The 19,484-nt window shown below is 37.6% G+C and overlaps 1 protein-coding gene across 2 annotated transcripts in view; it reads right to left on the bottom strand.

Annotated features, from left to right (window-relative positions):
* LAMA2 (laminin subunit alpha 2) overlaps nucleotides 1-19,484 on the bottom strand; it is a 793,905-nt gene that overhangs the window by 241,418 nt on the left and 533,003 nt on the right. For both annotated transcript variants that reach the window (XM_027848591.1, XM_027848592.1), the window contains exons 22-24: nucleotides 14,705-14,841; nucleotides 7,189-7,425; nucleotides 5,774-5,917 (exon numbers count right to left, since the gene is read on the bottom strand). In XM_027848591.1, the coding sequence (XP_027704392.1) occupies nucleotides 5,774-5,917; nucleotides 7,189-7,425; nucleotides 14,705-14,841 (518 nt within the window). The remainder of the gene's footprint in view (nucleotides 1-5,773; nucleotides 5,918-7,188; nucleotides 7,426-14,704; nucleotides 14,842-19,484) is intronic.

Here is a 19,484-nt window from a genome sequence, read left to right as displayed (position 1 = left end):
CCAACTGTCTTCTCCATGAAACCTTTCCTTTCCTCCTCCCTAGGTGAAAGTAATTTATTTCTTCTTCAAATTTCTCAAAATACTTTGCTCAACTCTTCCCTTCTCATATACATATAAAAGGGGATTTGAAAATGATAATAGTGTGGGGCAGCTAGGTGGCACAGTGGATAAAGCTCCAGCCTTGGAGTCAAGAGGACCTGAGTTCAAATCTGACTTCAGACACTTGACACTTACTAGCTGTGTGACCTTGGGCAAGTCACTTAACCTTGATTGCCTCACCAAAAAAAAAAAATACTGGAGCAGCTAGGTGGTGCAGTGGATAGAGCACCGGCCCTGGAGTCAGGAGGACCTGAGTTCAAATTTGGCCTCAGACACACGACACTCACTAGCTGTGTGGATCCTGGGCAAGTCATTTAATCCCAATTACTTCATCAAAAAAAAAAAAAAACAAAAAAAAAAAAAGAAAATGCTAATGGTGCTAAATGAATATGAATTATTATTACTTAGAGCCATACTGATTTATATACATATCACAGGATTGTAGGATCATAGGATAATAGATTTAGAACTGGAAAGGACCTTAGGGGTCATCAAAGTCTAGCTTCCTCATTTTAAAGATGAGGAAACTGAGACTTAGAGGTATGAAGTGACAAGGTCACTTCCCTGGTTAGCTGAGGTAGGATTTAAACCCAGATCCTCTGATTCTAAATCAAGTATGCTTTACTCTCTACCACATTCTACTCTTCTGATCAGAATGGCTATTTCTTGAAGGGTTGTAATTTTTCATCTTTGCCAACCCAGCACCTAGCACGTGTCTTATACATTTTCAGAAGTTGCAGATGTTGCACAGCTTGGGGAGTTCAGATGGGCAGATTTGCTACTATATTCTTGGGAAGATTCCCTCCCCATTCGTCACTGTGCATTTGTGGTGGGGCTGCTGAAACAGGGAGCAACTGGTTACCATCTTGCTGAAGTATTTAAGAGCACCATAAGGCAAGAAGAATCATAGTGTTTGTCAGAGAGGGTTGGAAGCCTGAGTGCTTTGAGGCAGAGGTTGAACTGAATGGAGGACCTGTCATGAAAGGAGAGTGCTAATGTTGAGGGGCACTTGGGAACTGAACTGTCTCACCACCATGATACTTGCCTGAGGATTATTCCCTTGTATGGTCATAGTGAGTAGAGATTGTGTGCACTTTTGTAAGTTCCTGACTTACAGATCAATAACCCTCACAGTGTATCTTATGAGAGCTATAACATCATTTGCCTGGGGGCAAGCACAGCTTATATTAATCTTGGGCACAGCTGAGTCTGCGTCTTGTTTCCTTTTTCCAACAGAGAGTAGGAGGAAAAGGAAGGGAGAGGGAGAAGATATAGGATGACCTGCATTACATGTAGTAGGTGTAAAAAATAGATAATGATTGAATGTATACATGTTTAGATAATGCTCATACTTCGGTACTGTAAGGATTTCTGATTACCACAGCAGGAGTGTCTGTTTTCCACCTTGAAGCAGATTGCAGTTTTCCTACAACTTAGTAGATGGGCTTTGAGAGTTCTTGTGCCCAAACAATTCATGACCCTGTGGTTACCCTGGTAATGAGTTTCTCCAGGATTCTCTAGGCTTATCTTTGGACAGCAGAAATACAGTCTATCATCAGGCCTATTCTCTATTACATTGGGAGTTTTCTTCTGCTTACGTGCATTTCTGGCCTCAGCTTTAGATTAGAATTTCTGCCAGTTAAGCTCCATCCTTCCTCCTCCCCACTTCTTGGGTAGGGAATAGTCATTTGATCCTGTCGCCTCTGTAGTCTGGAAGAGACTGCTGTCCTGTTACAAACCCTGGCTTTTGCCGTCATCTCTTGGTGGCACAATGTGGGTGTTGTCCTTGGCCCCAATCTCTGTTTCCTCCTTAATATGCCCAACTGGAAGCTTCCATTGTCCCATGCTGTGGTCCTTCCAGGCCCTGATACATTGTGGGAGATTCCTCTTGACTCCAGTCTCCTTGCAGGTTTAGAGGACCACTTGCTGTGGCTGCAATGGCAGTCCTGGCTTCAGGCCCCTTGGAATGTCCCAAGCTCTGTCTCCTTAAGCAGTGGTCTTGCAGGGCTGTGTGTTCTCCCCTGATGGGCTCACAGGTTAGGACACAGCCCTGGTTTATGGAACTGGAGCTGGGTTCTGTCATCGTTGGCCTGTCACTACTGAGTGCCCTCAGGCTGCTGGCAGTCTTCTTGTTTAGTTCTGGACTCAATGGAGGAAATTACTGGTGTTTGCATTGGTCTTTTTGATCATTATTCCATTTGATGCTGTATCAGGTATTTACTGCATTATTTGGGGGATCACTAGTTACCTTTCATGTCATCATCTTAACCAAAGTCCCAATAGGCCCTTTCTCTTAGCTTTTGCAGCATGATTGGACCTGGTGGAGTTAGTGATCCAGTAATGTAGATTGTGGGTTGCAACCTGCTGAAGGGGTCATGAGTGGAAAAAAGTTCAAGAAGCCCTGATAAAGATTTAAGGACTGAGGGTCATCTTCACACCATGAGGTGGTAATAGAGGAAAACTGTAGTTGAAAAAAAGCACATGCATGCATGCTTACACACATACACACACACACATGCACACATGTGCACACACTCACACACATATACACTTTTTTGTTGTTATTATTCCAGGTCTGTGATTTCACTGATATAAGGAATTCTTGTTAGAAAATGCCTATCATTGCACATCAGGGAGTACTCTACAATTCCTAGTCTTAGCTGATCTGGGCACCAAGAAGTTAAATGATGTGCTTAGAGTCACATAGTCAGTATATATCTGGGATGAAACTTAAACCCAGTCTTCTTGACATTGAGTCCATCTCTCCACTTACTGTATTATGTTATCTCTCTCAAATTCTCAAATGTTTTCTTCCTCTCTCTCTCTCCCTTTTTCTTTTCTTCCTTCCTTCCTTCCATGAATCCATCTCATATTGCAATCTGTATTGGTATAAACTGCATTAAGTTTATTTTAAACAATTCCATTTTATAATTATTTTGTTACTAAACAGCATGTACTAATATGAATTCTAAATGCCACTCTAAAGGTTTTGGGTTGTGGACAAAGTATGGTGGTCTTCAAGGTGAGAAACCTAGATTCAAATTCTTCTTTGAATGCGTATAAGCTGGATGATCATGAACAAGTCACTTATTCACTCTAAGCTTTAGTTTCTTCATCTGCAAAACCAGGGAAAAATATTTGAAACTTCATCCTCTTAAAGTTGTTGTGGGGAAAGAGTTCTATAAACTTTGAAGTGCGATATAAATACTCATATAAGGGTATATTAAACACTATTTTAATATTTGCTTATTTATAAACATGTTTCCTATGGAACTATATCATTACACTATTTTATCTAAAATAATATTTACTGGTACTTATGGTTTCAAGTGGTATATAACTGTATTTTACAAAGACATACATTTGTCTATATAAATGCAGGTAGGCATGTGTATGTAGAAATACATGTATGTATGTCATAATCACACAAATATATAGGCAGTGTATGACTGTTTCTCTTTCTCTTGATCTTTCTCTCTATTTCTCTGCCTCCATCTCTCTGACTCCATCTTTCTCTCATGTCCCAAAAATATTACTGAAACTTAAACTGAAAAAAACTAAGCATTTTGGAACATTGTGTATTTGCACGAGATCTAGGATTTCATTGGTGTAGGAAAACCCAGAGAGTAAACTTCCTCTAGCTATAGAGATCCAACAACGTGTGCTCTGTGACTTAGACTTAGAGGCTTAGATTGCTGCCTGAGGCAATGAGAAGTTAAGTGACTTGCTTAGGGTCATAATTCAACTTATGTTGGAGGGTAGGACAAGACTCCAGAGGTCTTCCTGACTCCAGAGCCAACTCTCTACCCATTAAGTCACACTGCCTATTTATTTTTGTGACTATGACATACACATATGAATACCTGCATACACAATACATATGTATATAAGTACACAATGCAGGCATATATGTGTGTGTATATATATATGTATACACAATATACAAATGTCTTTGTAGATAGTACAGGCATATGTCACTTAAAATCATAAATAAGTACAAAGTACTTTCCCCATAACAACCCCATGAGGATGAAGGTGCAGATAGATAGATGCAGATCTATGCATCTATTTATCTATCATCCTTGAATAGAGTCTTTCTCTGACACCTCACTAAAGTGTGCTCTGGGTTCCCAAAGACTGTGGCAGGGTGGTGTAAACCCTGACAAGTTAGATACCAGAATGGAAAAAGTTTTGATTCCAAGTCCTGACACAGATTATATGCCTATCATCCAAGGATTAGTCTAACTAATAACAATAATAGCTAATATCTATATAATGTTTTAAGGCTTACAAAGTGCTTTACATGTTTTTTTTTTTCATTTGATTCTTGCAACAGTTTTGTGACAGGTACTACTATTCTCCCCATTTTACATATGAGGGAACTGAAGTTGAGCAAAATTTGGTGACATGCCCATAGTCACACAGCCAGTATAATATGTCAGAAACAGGACTTGAACCTAGAGAATCCTAACTTCGAACTCAACTTTTTATTCACAGAACCACCTAGCTTTTTATTACCATGTTAGCCAGAAGATGATGATTTCCTCCCCCACTCCCTGCCCCATATCTTTCTAAGACCAGAAGTCACAGAGGATTTGTGATCTCAATCTATGAACCCAAAGAATTGCAATCACTAATTGCTGAAGTTACTCATGTGTATGCTTACATATGGCTAGACTTATGAGTTCATCTGTTTAAAGAACTTCCAGTGAGAAAAATCCCTTTATCTTCAGAGATCAGCAACTGTTCAGCAGTTTATTTGTTGTTTAGTCATTTCAGTCATGTCTGACTCTTTGTGATCCCATCTGAAGTTTTCTTGGCAAATATACTAGAATGGCTTGCCATTTCCTTCTCCAACTTATTTTACAGATGAGGAAACTGAGGCAAACAGGGTTAAGTGACCTGTGCAGAGTTACACAGCTAGTAAGTGTCTGAGGCTGCATTTGAATTCAGGTCTTCCTGACTCCAGGCCCAGTACTCTATCTACTGCACCACCTAGCTGCCCTCCACAACTTATAGTCTTAGAGAATTCCTTGGGGCCGTAGAAAGATTCAATGACTTGCCAGTATATACCAAAGACAAGTCTTGAACTGAGGTCATCTTAACTTTGAGGCCAGTCCTATCCATTATACAATGCCACCTAGCTATACTTATTGTTGTCTATCCATAAATATATGGCTCCTTCTAGATCTATCTGCAGCCTTTCTTTGTGGTGAGGAGGTGCTGTTGTTGCTCAGAGAAAACCAATATGACATGCGTCTTAGGTTACAGGGGCTTCACAGAACAGACACTGAGCCTATTTAACTCTTATGTGGCACAAGCAAAGTAACGTACTAGGGGAAAATGAATGATTAAAAAATCTTTTGGACAATTTAAAAATTAAGAACATCAAAGAAAGTAAAGTCAAAGGCAAAATTAAAGTAAGATGAGTACATCTTCTTGACATCTATTATCTCATAAAAAATAAATGTACCTCTTTTCAGATTAAAAAAAAAAAAAGCACCAATGCTGATCGTCTAATGGAACATGGTCCCTTCACTATTTCTAAATGTACACAGGGGAAAAGGTTACTTAAATGTTTTGCCATTTCCTAGCTACCTCTCAGTGCCTGACTAAAAGACGCCAGCAGGAAATAACATTATAGCATTACACGGCTCAGCAGCTCCCTACTCACCCACATACGGATCAGTCCCTTTGCTTCAGTGCACTGGGTAGTCGTGCCAAAGCAATAGCAGCTGCTGCAGCCAAGTGGGTTCTTGGCATCGAGTCCAAATTTGCCAGGCCGGCACCTGTCGCAGTGGACGCCTTCCACATTCACCTAGAGAGATGATCCCAATAGGAGTCCATGGTTAAAGGCAAAGATATAGGGGAAATTGACCTTGAAGAGACTTATTAGGGATATGAATTTTCAAAGAGTATGATAGAAATGAAATTAAGACTACCATCTCCCATGGCATGTATGATTGGTGTCAATAGGCATGATAAACTACTTTATTTACAAATACATATATCGCTGTGGTGCTCTTAAAACTAAGCAACAGATTGTATAATAATTCCATTGAAAGCAACAGGAAAGACTCACCAGGCTTCAGAAGCACAATAAAAATAATGAACACTGGACTGAGGTCCATGCAATGCAAATAAATGGTGGGACAGGGTCAGGATATAAATGACAAGATCTAGGCTAATGTTTGGTTACTGAACACAGTATGTAGTCTGTATGTGCATTGTACATGCCCTCCCTTGATGGCAGAAGAATTTCTTTAAAAGAATGCTCAAGCCTATTTAAAATCATCCTTCAGGGCTTCCTTCTCTGATTTCTTTTGTCCCTCTCTTCAGGGCCTTTATCTTGAGTAGTCAGAATACCTCTGACATGATATTAACTGTATTTAGAGTGGAATTGATTTTTACAGAAACATCTAAAGGGAAAAATACCTCTTTGCCTTTTTAATTGATTATTTTTCCACATCATTTAACAATATTAATGAGGGCTGAAACGTTCAGATAGTCACTGTTGTAATGTCAGGGGTGCTGGGTAATGTGAAGCCATGGCACTCCCACGGCAACAAGAGCATTCTGCTTTGTATCATAATTGCTGATCCATTTTTAGGAGAAGCTGCTTTTAATGTGTCTTATTATTTCACTCACAGATGTGATGTTCAGTAGGTACATGCTGCTTAGATGAGAGTAAATGCATTTCGGGTTACTTCCTGTCATTTCAAACTTTTTGCCCTTTGAATGTGCAGTGAGTTACTATAAAGGAAAGTCTTCTCCCTTAAGAGTTTGCTTTGCAAAATGTCACTTGTTGGTAAAGATATCCATAGAACCTTTACCAAACAGAGGGTCTTTGAATCTTTACCAAACAGCATCACAATAGGAACCCAAACAGATTTGGTTTGGATTGGTTAAAGACAACCTATTGCCTAAAAAGCAGAATTTTGCTCTTACGTCCTCAGGGGACCATGTACCAATATATACTCTCTTTGGTGATTCTCCTTTAAATTCAATGGAATAGAAATAAGGAATAACATTGAGAAGTAGAAAAAACAATTGTGAGACTTTTCATTGCTGGACTTTGGCTGTGCATACCTTACAAGTACATTGTCCACTCTGATTAAGGCATGCACATCTTTTAGTTTCTGAGTTGCAGGTTGATGCATCGGTCCCAGCCAGGAAGCAGTCACACAGATTGCAATGAGGATAATTCCAATGGCCCAAATTGCATTCTGTACATCTTGTGCCAGAGAATTCTGGGTGGCAGGAGCATTGGCCAGTGTTTATATTACACTGGAAATCAAGTGATCCCACCAAACTGCAATTACAAGCCTACAGAACAGACAATGGAATGTAAATTTTAGTCAAATTTCACAAGAAATTTATCAAAATCACAACTTCAGAATTTCTCCTAGAATAATTCTTTGAAAATTATTTCTTTTTCTTTTTTTGGCTAGGCAATGGGGTTAAGTGACTTGCCCAGGGTCACATAGCTAGTAAGTGTTATGTGTCTCAGGCCATATTTGAACTCAGGTCCTCATGAATCCAGGGCCGGTGTTCTATCCACTGTGTCACCTAGGTGCCCCCCAAAAATTATTTCTAAGATTCATTAAAAATTAATGAAAAGCCAATATTTGATATAAATGTATAGCATGCCATTCTAAGAACTCTCCTTACAACATAGAACCCTGGAAGTGAACTCAGCTGCTTATGATTCAGTTAAATTACATCAGACAAAATCTTCCCTTTCAGGTTTCATCATTGTTCATTCCACAGTCAGCTATGCAGTGTAGTGGACAGAGCACAAAACTCAAAGCAGGAAGATCTGAGTTCAAATCCAGATTTAGGCATTTACTGTGTGCCCTTGGGCAAGTCACTTAAACTTGCCTCAGTTTCTCAAATGTAAAATGGGGGTGATGATAATAAGTCCCTCCCAGAGTTGTGAGAATAAAATGAGATATTTGTAAAGCACTTGGCACAGTACATAGCACATGGCAGGGTCTACATAAATGTTAGCTATTATTATTATGTTATTATATCATGCCAGTGAAGCCACAAACTTTAAACTATGCACATGTCCAGATGCCTATATAGCAAGGATTCTTAACCTAGATTTCAAAGAGTTCTTGAACTTGTTTTTGTCAATACTTTAATAACTGCATTTCACTATCATTTTCCTTTGTAATCCCCTGTGTTTTACTTTATTGATTTCTTTATTTTTGATAAGGAGCTCATGATACCAAAAAATAAAAAAAGAAAGAAAAAGAAAAAAGAAAAGATTAAAAAGCTTTGCCACAAATGGAAAAGAGCTCCCTGACAAATCACACAGCTCCGAGGGTTCTAAGCCTTTATTAAATCACCTGCTATCACATTCCTAATAGTCTACTCCATTACCTCCTCACCCTAACTAAAGAATAGACTTTCCAGTCAATGCTGTCTTTCCACACAGCTATGTCTATAGTATCCCAAGTTACCATATAACTAAATTAATCCTACCTATACTAGCACTTGGATTCCTTCCTACTGCTGTTCAATACGCCCATGGAGAGTTCCCACTTGCAATCTCCTAGCTAGAGGTGGGAAGGCAATTTTCCTAGGCAAGGGGCAACACCTGTGCCTGTCTTCTCCTCTCAGCCCCACAGCATCCCAAACTCTTGGTTTGCACCTGTGATAAAGAAGTAACACTTTGAAAATTTGGAAATGCTTAAGTTTCTATCTTGAGCAGATGTGTAGCTTCTTCAAGTAAGGTATTTTTGCTTTAACGGTCAGCCCATAGATACAGGACCCTTTCTTAGAACTTTGAAGTTGTTTGGAGACCTAGTTAGATGAACCAGAAGGTATAGCTATGTGAGTGGTATCAAACACAAACAGAAAAGGGGGTAGCTAAACTGTACATAAAGATCCCTGTGGGTTGTACGTTGACTGGGAAAAATCACTTATTTTTGTTGTATTCTATTTTTATATATCTAGTTAAATATTACCCAATTACATTTTAGTATGGTTTGGGCTGCACTGGTAGTGTTTTGGGTATTATGTTTGACACTTCTGATTTACATGATAGCCTGAGGTTAAGCAATATTAAACAGCACGGGCTTATAGTTTGTTGAAGGGGTATCTATGGGACTTAAAACTTCTTTAATCAAGCCTGCCATCCAAACCCTAGGGAAGGTCCCATTCTCCACTGAAAGTGATATTGACCTCATGGTCTTGCAGATCTATCCTGCTGCTGAACTGTAAGGACCATCAGACTTTTTCCTCTGTCCTGCAGTTGAACTCTATATGTTTACTCTCCAACAATTAAAAAGTGAGTCTTATGTATTCTTGGCACACAATGATCATTTAATAAGTGATTTTTCATTCTATTATATTAATTGACTTTATGATTTATATTGCTACTAAAAATATTAGATTTTTTTCTCTAATCTCTTTTTATAAGAATGGATTTCTGATTTATAACATATAAGTAAATGACCAGATTGCTAGTCCTGATTCTAGTCAAATAGATGATTTTAAAAACATTTTTAAAATTATTCTATATACTATAAATATAGTATAGAGAACTGTGACATAGCAGGTAGAAAGCTGACTTTTGAACTAAGGAATTACTGGATTCCAAGCCCACCTTTGATTCCAACTGGCTTTATGATTGGACAAATGTGCTTCTCTCAGTGCTTTATACAGATACCTAAGACTACAATCTACAAAGAAGGGGCCAACTTGCATTGGCAGAGTGAGTTTCCTCACCTGGCACTTTCATATATTAATGAAATTACAGGGCCAATTCTTACCCTTGTCCCTATAAATGTGACTTTCAGTTCTAAGGTAGGGAAAATTACAATACTGTTATTTCAAGCACACTTATCCTTTCTACATCATGACTTTCCCCATTGTGGTTTCGATATATCACAGGTTGGCATAAGAAATTAAGTGGGAATTTTTTAGGAGTTTTATGGAAACCGTGGACAATACAGAAAGGCCAGCAGACAACACAGAAAAAGTTTAGAAACACATTTTACATATATGTGTGTATGTATATATATAGAGGGGGGGAGGGAGAATGAATCAAGAAAACAGAGAAGGGGGTCTGTAAAGCTGAAAGATTTCTCTGGTAAAAAGGGAGGGCCAAAAATTTTTACTTGAATTTTCCAAATTGCTGGAACACCTGCCCCTAACCCTTCTATATGGAAGGGATAACAGAACCTCATTATTGGCAAGACAGGATTTGAGTATCAGACTAAATGATTACATTTCACAGAATTACACAAAATTTCAGACTTAGAAGGGATCTGGTGGCCATTTATTCTAACCCATACCCCACAAAGAATACCTTCTAAATATGCGTAATATGTGATCATCCAGCCTTTGCTTGAAGATCTCCAGTGAAAACTCCAATTGTTGGGAAGATTTCCCTGACACCAAGTGTAAATTTGCCTCCCTGTAACTATTGCTCATCTTTTAATTTTGCCTGTTAGTACTGAACAGACAAATCTAATTCTTTTTCAATGTTACAGACCTTCAAATATTTTAAGATGTCTATGATGTTCTCCTTTCCCCCCCAATTCCTTTAAATAATCTTTATTTGGCATGAAACCCAGGCCCTTTGCTATTCTGGTTGTCCTCCTATAGATTATCAAGGTCCTGCCTAAAATTTGGTGCCAATAACTGAACACAGCACATTACATATAGTCTGACCAGGGCAGAGCACAACAGACAACCTCAAGGACTATTTACTTGATAATAGATAATAGATAAATGAACCAAACAGGAGGAAGAAAAAAAAATCAGAAACCTCATGGTGACTGGAATTAAGTATTCAGTCAGGGAAGGCTGAAATAAAATTTTATTAGGCCCACCCTACACAGCTAAAATTCAAAAGACATGCTATTGAATTTATATGACAGTAGTGACTCTACATAGGTATAATGCCTCTAGAGGGAATAAGAATGGCTTGGATCTGAACTGACTTCTGAGATTTTGATTTTTTGCTCATCTGAGACAATGAGATCTAGCTTCATTTAGGATTGAAGCAACCCCCAAAAGAGAAAGGGAGAGAACACCCACCAGGAGAGAATCTCACCCGGTTCCATTCCATTCTCCCTCCCAGACACCCACACAAATCCTTTCCTCCAACCCACACAGCCTGGGAAGCTGGAGAAGTGAAAACTAAAGGGGGAAGTAAAGGTAGCAAGGTATGAGACTTTTTAAAAAATGTATGCTAGCTTAGGTGTTTGGAGCATTAAGGAAAAAAAACCAGAAATGGAGGAACTGATGGTCCTTGGTACCCCTCCCATGCTTTATTTCATCTGAGTAGGACTGGAACTCATTTCTAAGTGTGTTCTTTTAGTCTATCAAAGACTATATCAGATTAATTTGATCTGGTTTCTCACAAACACCGGTATTTGACCTCTAGGAGCCATATAGGAGTGACCTTTCCAAGAACACGGCTGGATTTCCGTCTCCCCAGTTCATTGCTAGAGAGTTTGCTCTCTCCAATTGGGTGCTTAATCATGAACTCTTCATCTGTTTCATGACTAAACTTCTGAAGGCAGAATTACTATGAACTTGAATCTTCAAATCTGCCTCATCAGACCAAATGCCTAATGTAGGGACATTTAGTGTTATCAATGGATAGGAATAGGCCTGGATCTGTGATTTCATCAGTACTGGTAACCCCTGAGATGAGGAAACTCCTTAACCATGCCAGGTCTGTACTTTTTTCTAGACAACTGAAAGGTTAAATGATTTGCCTAGAATCATACAGCCAGTATGTGTCAAAAATAAAACTTGATCTAGGTTTTAGCAAAAATAATAATTAAAAATAGCTAATATTTATATAGCAGTTTAAGGTTTGCAAAGAACTTTACCAATATCTCATTTGATCTTCACAATAACCCTAGGAGGAAGGTGATATTATTATTCCCACTCTCCAGATGATGAAACTAAGGTAAGGCAAAGATTAAGTGACTTGGCCAGGGTCAACACCTAATGGCTAAGAAAAATTAGCCATTAAATGTCAAAAGGGAGAGATATTGAAACAACATAATTAGTAGTAGGTAACATTTATATTAGCACTTACTAGCCATTATAAGATCATAAATCTAAGGCTGAAGGTGCCCATCTAACTAGTCCAAAATCCTCATCTGTAAGATGAGGAAATGGAGACCTAGAGAGATGAAGAGACTTGCCCAATGTCATACATCATTATTTATTTAGATAGTACTCTTGGCAGCTCTTAGGTTTTATAGAAGTGCCATAAACTTTATAAAAATGAACTTCTATAAAAGACAAACAGGCAAAGTGAATTCTCTTTTCCAGGGAGAGATGTCACCCCATCATGTGTTCTTTGTGAAGCTGAAGTAATTTACAGGTTGCCAGAAATCATGTTCTTCTCAAGAGAAAATTTATTCAAGAATAACACCACCACCAAAAAGAACACTTGTAGTATACACGTGATTACTGAAGATTGGGAGGGGAGGAGAAGATCACTATTGTAGGCACTTGTAACATCCTTCCCTATTGGTATCACCCTTCATTGTTCATGACAGGATTCTCCTTGGCCAAAGTCATACCAGTTATAGAATTGGGTGGTGGGGCAGAAATATCTTTTGGTGATATGATGGTGAGAGGAGAGAATCATAAAATCTCAGATTAGAGGGCACTTCAGAGGCCATCTACTATTACCTTTTCACTTAAGGAATTTGAGAAAAGTGAGACCTTGACAGGTCAAATGACTTACCTGTGGTCATACAAGTAATAAGTGAAAGAGTTAGGATTCAAACTCAGGTCTTCTGATTCTAAGTTTGGTGTCCTTTACACTTCCCTTGGCCATGTTGGTTTCTCTTTGTCACTGCTCACTTGTGACTCTCATTTGGTATATGCTCCAGGAATGCAAACTACTTTAGAAGAAATGGTGTAGTGTTGGAGATGGTGGGTGGAATTTAAAGTACTAAACTTGGAATTGTGGGAGATCCGGGTTTAGAATCCTGACTGTTGTTTGTTACTTGTGTGACTTTGGGCAAGTCATCTAATTTCCTCATCTGTAAAGTGAAGAGGATAGATAGACTAAATGAACTCTGGGTTCTCTTTCAATTCTAGATGTATGATGCCATGAGTAATTCTAAACTGACAGTATTTGGTTCAAGATTTGAATATTTGGGGTAGCTAGGTGGTGCAATACATCGAGCATCAGTCCTGGAGTCGGAAGGACCTGAGTTAAAAAAAAATCTGGCCTCAGACACTTACTTGCTGTGTGACCCTGCGCAAGTCACATAACCCTAATTGCCTCCAAAACAAAAAAGATTTGAATATTCTTTTTACCCTATAGACAAAAACTATTAAATAATACCCATCATTTATAAAGACCTTAATTTTTCTAAAGTATTCAACAGTTAGTGGAAAGAAATATAAGATAATAGTTTAAACTCTGAACAAGCTAGTTTGGATATGAAGGCACCAGTTTAGACATGAAGGCACTTAATGTATCTGGTATTTGCTGACAGTAATTCTGAAAACAGTTATCAATGAGTATTTAAATGTAAGGGCATGCCTTTCTCAGGAAAGGGCAGGACACTATTCTTGAGGAGGGGTAAAGAAGTTCTCAGTGAGAGAAGGTAGAAAACTACGAGCTCTTTAAAGGCTGAATATACGAAAGCAAAATGTGTCGCCAAATTTTCGGTGGTGCACTTGCCAAATCACTGGGAACTAGGATCTGAAGAGACAGAAGAAATATTTAACAACTATACCCTTATAATCAGGATGCGCTGGAGTCCTATTGTTAAATTTTCAGTGTAAGCTTTTACACCTTGGAAATTGGCAAATACTACTAATTGGGGCTTGTTTTATTCATCATCTAAACTTAAAAAAAAAAGTGACAGAGAAAATTTATAATGAAGACTAAACTTGAAAGTGTGTTACACATTTTTTCCCACAACCCCTGCTTGTAACATATGCTCAAATACATTTTTTAGATGAAAAAAAGCTTATGTATCTTGGAGAAGTGCTATTAGATCAGGCCTTTAGGAAGTCAGACAATTTAATTCTATACCTTAACTCTTCAAAATAAATAGGACCTGATATGATGCTAATCTTAGAATGTTAAAATGTACAAAAATCTACACCCTTTTCCTTAATGAAGAAAATAAATGTGAACCATGTTTTTTGAAAACGCAGTAAGTAAAAATTCAGACTTACCAAAGAGACAAGTAAGGATATGGTTGTTTGCTTTATGTAGCTATCCATCTTATAATTGTCTCAGGAATCCCTTAAATGGTTAAATTCCTTCAATGTACTTAGAACACAGTTTATAAAAGTATCACTTATGACATTTCAGGAATATAGTTATTGCACCATGATATGTATTACTATGAAAAAGTATAACTGTGATAGTTCTAAAAAAAAAAAAAATCAGTGACTGCATGACCAGAATTTAACGCTGCTTAGATACAGGTTCCCATTTCCAAGACTGATCTTCATCAGTATCAAAACTCATAGCACAATAATGATTCTGGAAGGCTTTGTCAATTTAGGCTTGCAGTTTTAGTTCCTCATTAAAGAAAAACATAGGCCCTTAGTTGGTTTTACCAAAGAAACAGAAAGGAGTGAGCCCGCTTACCTTACAGCCATGGATGATGGTGTAGCCCCAAGAATTCGGTGCACACTTATCACATTTGTCTCCGATGGTATTGGGAGGACAAATACATTGGCCAGTATTTGGGTCACAGTTATTACCTAGATGGGCACATTCACAGGCTTCACAGGAGAGAAAACAAAAGACAAGAAATAAAGAATGATCAGTATAATTTTCAGATGATGTTGAAATGACCTTGCCTTTCCCCTAATTCCCTAAATTAAAACCTTTCCAGCTCGCCAACTAAGTTCTAAAACATTTATCAGCTTATCATGGATTATTAAAAATAATCCTATTTAATTCTGTCCTAATTCTATGGATCATGACTATGGTGATATTTGTTCATCTGGGGTTTGCTTCTAATATTTTTTAAAATTTATTTTTATTAATTAATTTATTTTGATTTATCAATAATCATTTCTATAAGCTTTTGAGTTTTACACTTTTCTTCCTCTCCTTTCCCACCTCCCTCCCCAAGATGGCGTGCAATCTGATTGCTTCTGATATTTTTGCATACTCTACAGAATTGCTTTCCCTCCTCCACTCCTTCCCATTGATACAGCTGAATTGTAAACAAGGTATAAGACTTGTTCTTTTGAACTTAATAAAAGACAAAAATCATCTGCATCAGCAAGTGTTTTACAACTATGCAAGTCTAAAAAAAAGTGCTTTGCCATGAACACTACTTATGCGTGCAAAGTGTCTTAGGGGCTGCATTTACCATCTGCCTTATTTCTGTGTAGTTAGCTTGCTCCTTCCTTGAAATGTTGGAGGGTGCAGAACAAATAATAGATTCATCTTTCTCCATTCCCTTCTCCCAGGGTATAGAGGGAAAGTTCTAAAGAATTCAAAGCTGTCTAAATGAAGGATTCTATTTCCTGTCTATATGTTATTTAGTCCCTTGCTGCTCTTAGGCTAATGGACTTTGGTTTAGTCTTCTATAAGAAAAGAATGAAGAAAAAAGAGGGGACTTGAAATTTGGTGAGGTAAATGCAAGAACACCAGTACCATGGGAATTTTATACTCAGTTATATGGTGTGTTGAGATAGGTCAGCCTGCCTGCAGCAAGAGAGTCTATAAACCTTTTGGACTCAATAGATTTAAGGTGAGAGATGGTAAATTAACTTTCACAGAGCTGATATTAGTAAGATATTGTAAAGACATTCTATGTTAACACTGGACAAAAAGTTTGGGAGGGATCATAAGATCATAGATTTAGAGCTTCAAGATACCTTAGAAGTCATCTAGTCCAATCTCCTCATTTTACAGGTGAGGAAACTGAGGCCCAGAGAAGTTAAATGGTTTGCCCACAATCAGACAGGTAATAAATAACAAAGCATATATTCAAAACCAGGTCCTGTGACTCCTTTGGGAATATATCATGATTCAAGTCAGCTTTACATGTGGAATAAAGAATACGACCTGGGAGACCAGTCTGTCCAATTCTGTGATTTAGGCTCTTTGCTAATTTTGCCTTTAACAAAGTGATTAGCATAATACTAACCCTCTAGAAGAATATTAATATTCTCATCTGTATAGTCTATGGCTAGAGGCACTATTACACAAACAATAGAAATTTTAATATATATTATGCATTTACAAAAATGCAGCTTCATTATTTTTTCAAGTTAATATAGTATTAAGTCAAGTAAATTTAATAGTTTTGTCTTGGTTTCTTAGGCTTTTTTTTTTTTGTTGTTGTTGTTGTTCTGTCACAGGCCTTCAAAATTACCTTTTCCAACTCTTTTATATAGGAGGAAACAGAGGCCCAGAGAATCTGGAACTTGCTGCAGTTACACTGTTAGTAAATCCAATTAACTCGCAAGTCAAGTAAGCAATGGTCAAGATTTGAATACGGGTTTTTCTGACCCTTTCCACTATTTCACACTATCTGCCTCTGTTATAATGGATGTTATTGATGTTCAGTTGTGTCCAACTCTTGGTGACTCCATTTGGGGTTTTCTTGACAAAGGCACTGGAGTGGTTTGTCATTTCCTTCTCCAGCTCATTTTACGGATGAAATAACTGACACAAACAGGGTTAAGTGACTTGTCCAGGGTCACACAGTTAGTGTCTGAAGCTGAATTTGAACTCAGGAAGGTGAGTTTTCCTGACTCCAAGCCTAGTGCTCTATCCACTGTGCCATCCACTATAATGGATATAATGACCCCACTATAATGGATAAATAAGTATAATTTCTAATTAAAATCTCAGTCCCTATGTAAATGGGTGAGTTTAAAGAGTTTGAGGATTTCTGGGAACATTTGATTCCCTTAAGCATGTTAAACATTCCTCCTACAGTCATCTAAATACTAATAAATCGTAACTATTACAATCAGCAATTATTTGGGGGCTTCCAATTCAATTTAATGACTGAATATCACTTATATTTAGTCCCATGTATGAAAGATATGAAAGGATTTTAAGAGGCTCTTTCTATATATATGTATGTATATAACTATATGTAATAATAATAAACACATGTATATATATCATACATATGAAATGATAACAATAACTCATTTCTGTACTACTTTAAGCTTTATAATGGATTTTGCTAAGCAAAGGTAAATGATAGTCTAGACCAGGATGGAGGAACGTGTGGTCTTAAGGCCATATGTGGCCCTGTAGGTCCTCAAGTGCAGCCATTTGACTGAATCCAAACTTCACAGAACAAATCTGCTTAATAAAAAGATTTGTTCTGTAAAATTTGGACTCAGTCAAAAGGCCACACCCAAGGACCTAGAAGGCCACACGTAGCCACGAGCCTTGGCTCTGGATCCTGTCTCAAGTTATTGGTTGCAAATCCTAAATTAGTGGTGTCTAAATTAGGGGCATTTTATTACTCTCTGATATTTTTTTCTCTAGTGTGTTTTTTCTTAATGAAGTCCAGAAGTCAGCAAGCATTTCTTAAGTCCTTACTATGTGCCAGGCACTGTGTTAATTGCTGAGAATATAAATTCAAGCAGACAGAAAGATAGTCCCTATGTGCAAGAAGTTTTAATTCTAGAGAAATTCTGGGTGAGTCAGGAATTCGGCCTGGGGAGGAAATAAGACCTGGCTGGCCTGGGCATGCTTCTCAAATTGGAGGTTCTGGGAGCAAACAGACAATCACCAATGCGTGAAGTGAAGGGGTTGAGTGTGCTTCCAGGGTGATAAGGTTTTAATGGCATGGCTGAGAAAGTTGGGACAGTTTATTACTATCTCCCCCATTAAAATGTAAGATCTTTGAGAATAGGGATTATTTAATTCTTTGTATCTTTACTCCTAGTTCCTAGAATAGTGTCTGGCACATACTGTAGTAGTGGGCACATAATACTTCTACATAATTATTGCTTTCCAAGAAGATGGTAGCAGACCATTTAACAAGTGTGCATAAGGGAAGGACATTTAACAAGTGCGCATAGGGGAATCATCTGAAATTTATCAGCTTGTACTCTCTGAAATACAAAATATCTTACTGCATGAGACTTAGAGCTATTCCATTGTTTCCCTTCTGGCCTGCAGTCATCTTTCAAATTGCCTCCATCTCCATTTGTAATAAAAGATGGCCCCTTGATAGGCCAGCAAAAGCAAATTACTTTACCTCTCTTGGCCTCAATTTCCTCATCTATAAAATGAGGTGGTTGCATCAATAATAATGATGATGATATTGAAAACAATAACAGCTAACATTTATATAGCTCTTTAAAGAGGTAATATTATCCTGATTCTTTGGATGAAGAAACTGAGACTGAGCTCATGTGACTTGCTCAGGGTCATCTAGCTAATAAGTGTCTTTAGCAGGATTCAGAGTCAGGTCTTCATGATTCCAAGTGCATTCTTTAGCCTGAGATCTGATCCAACCAATATTGGAAATCTGGGAAAATTATTTGTTGGTTCTTATTTTGCAGAAAAAGACCTAGAGGTCCTGTGTGTGCATATTCTTCACACACACACATACACACACACACACACACAGAGGAAGGAAGGGAGGTTGAGTATAAGGCAAAGAAGACTATGGATTGTTGATAATTTTTTTATTTGGTTAAACACTTAAAACTACAGCTTTTAAGTGCTATATGAATGTGAGTTATTAGTATAAGTTGCATTGTTTATAATTGATGAATAATAATACATTCTATAGATTCATGAAAATTATTTTATAGGGATATAATAAGCATATACTTATATAAGTATATAAGTATATAATTATAAATATATATTTATAATTATAAGTGTACTTGTTTTGCTGGTATGCCAAATCGCAAAATGTTAGAGTAGGAACTTTTTAGCAGCTATCAAGTTCAACATATTAACATATATAGATATACCTATGAAGTCAATGTCTTGAACCCAAGTGTAAGATTTTACATTAATTGCAATTATATTTCTTTGAATCAGATTCTGCCCAATGCCCTGCCTGTCAAGAGCTTTTTGGATCTTGTCTCTTTCATCCAGTGTGTTAGCAATTCCTCCTAGCTTTGTGGCATTTGTAAATTTGATAAGCATACTCTGTATTTCTTTTTTTTAATCACAGCCAAAATTGTTAAACAGTATATGGCCAAAAACTGATACCACAGGCATTCTACTGGATTCCTTTTAATTTGACGTGGAACCATTTAATGACTACTCTTTGAGTCTGGCCATTTAACTAGATCTGAAGCCATCTAATTATATTATTATCTAACTGATGTCACTGAATTTCCCCCCTCCCATAAGAATAGCATGAGATAATTTATCCAATGCTTTGCTAAAATTCAGATATCTATAGCAATCTTTGACC

This window comes from Vombatus ursinus, unplaced genomic scaffold (assembly GCF_900497805.2).
Source record: "Vombatus ursinus unplaced genomic scaffold, bare-nosed wombat genome assembly UNPS02006779.1, whole genome shotgun sequence".
Taxonomy (NCBI): domain Eukaryota; kingdom Metazoa; phylum Chordata; class Mammalia; order Diprotodontia; family Vombatidae; genus Vombatus; species Vombatus ursinus.
This window is presented reverse-complemented; position numbering and strand designations above follow the sequence as displayed.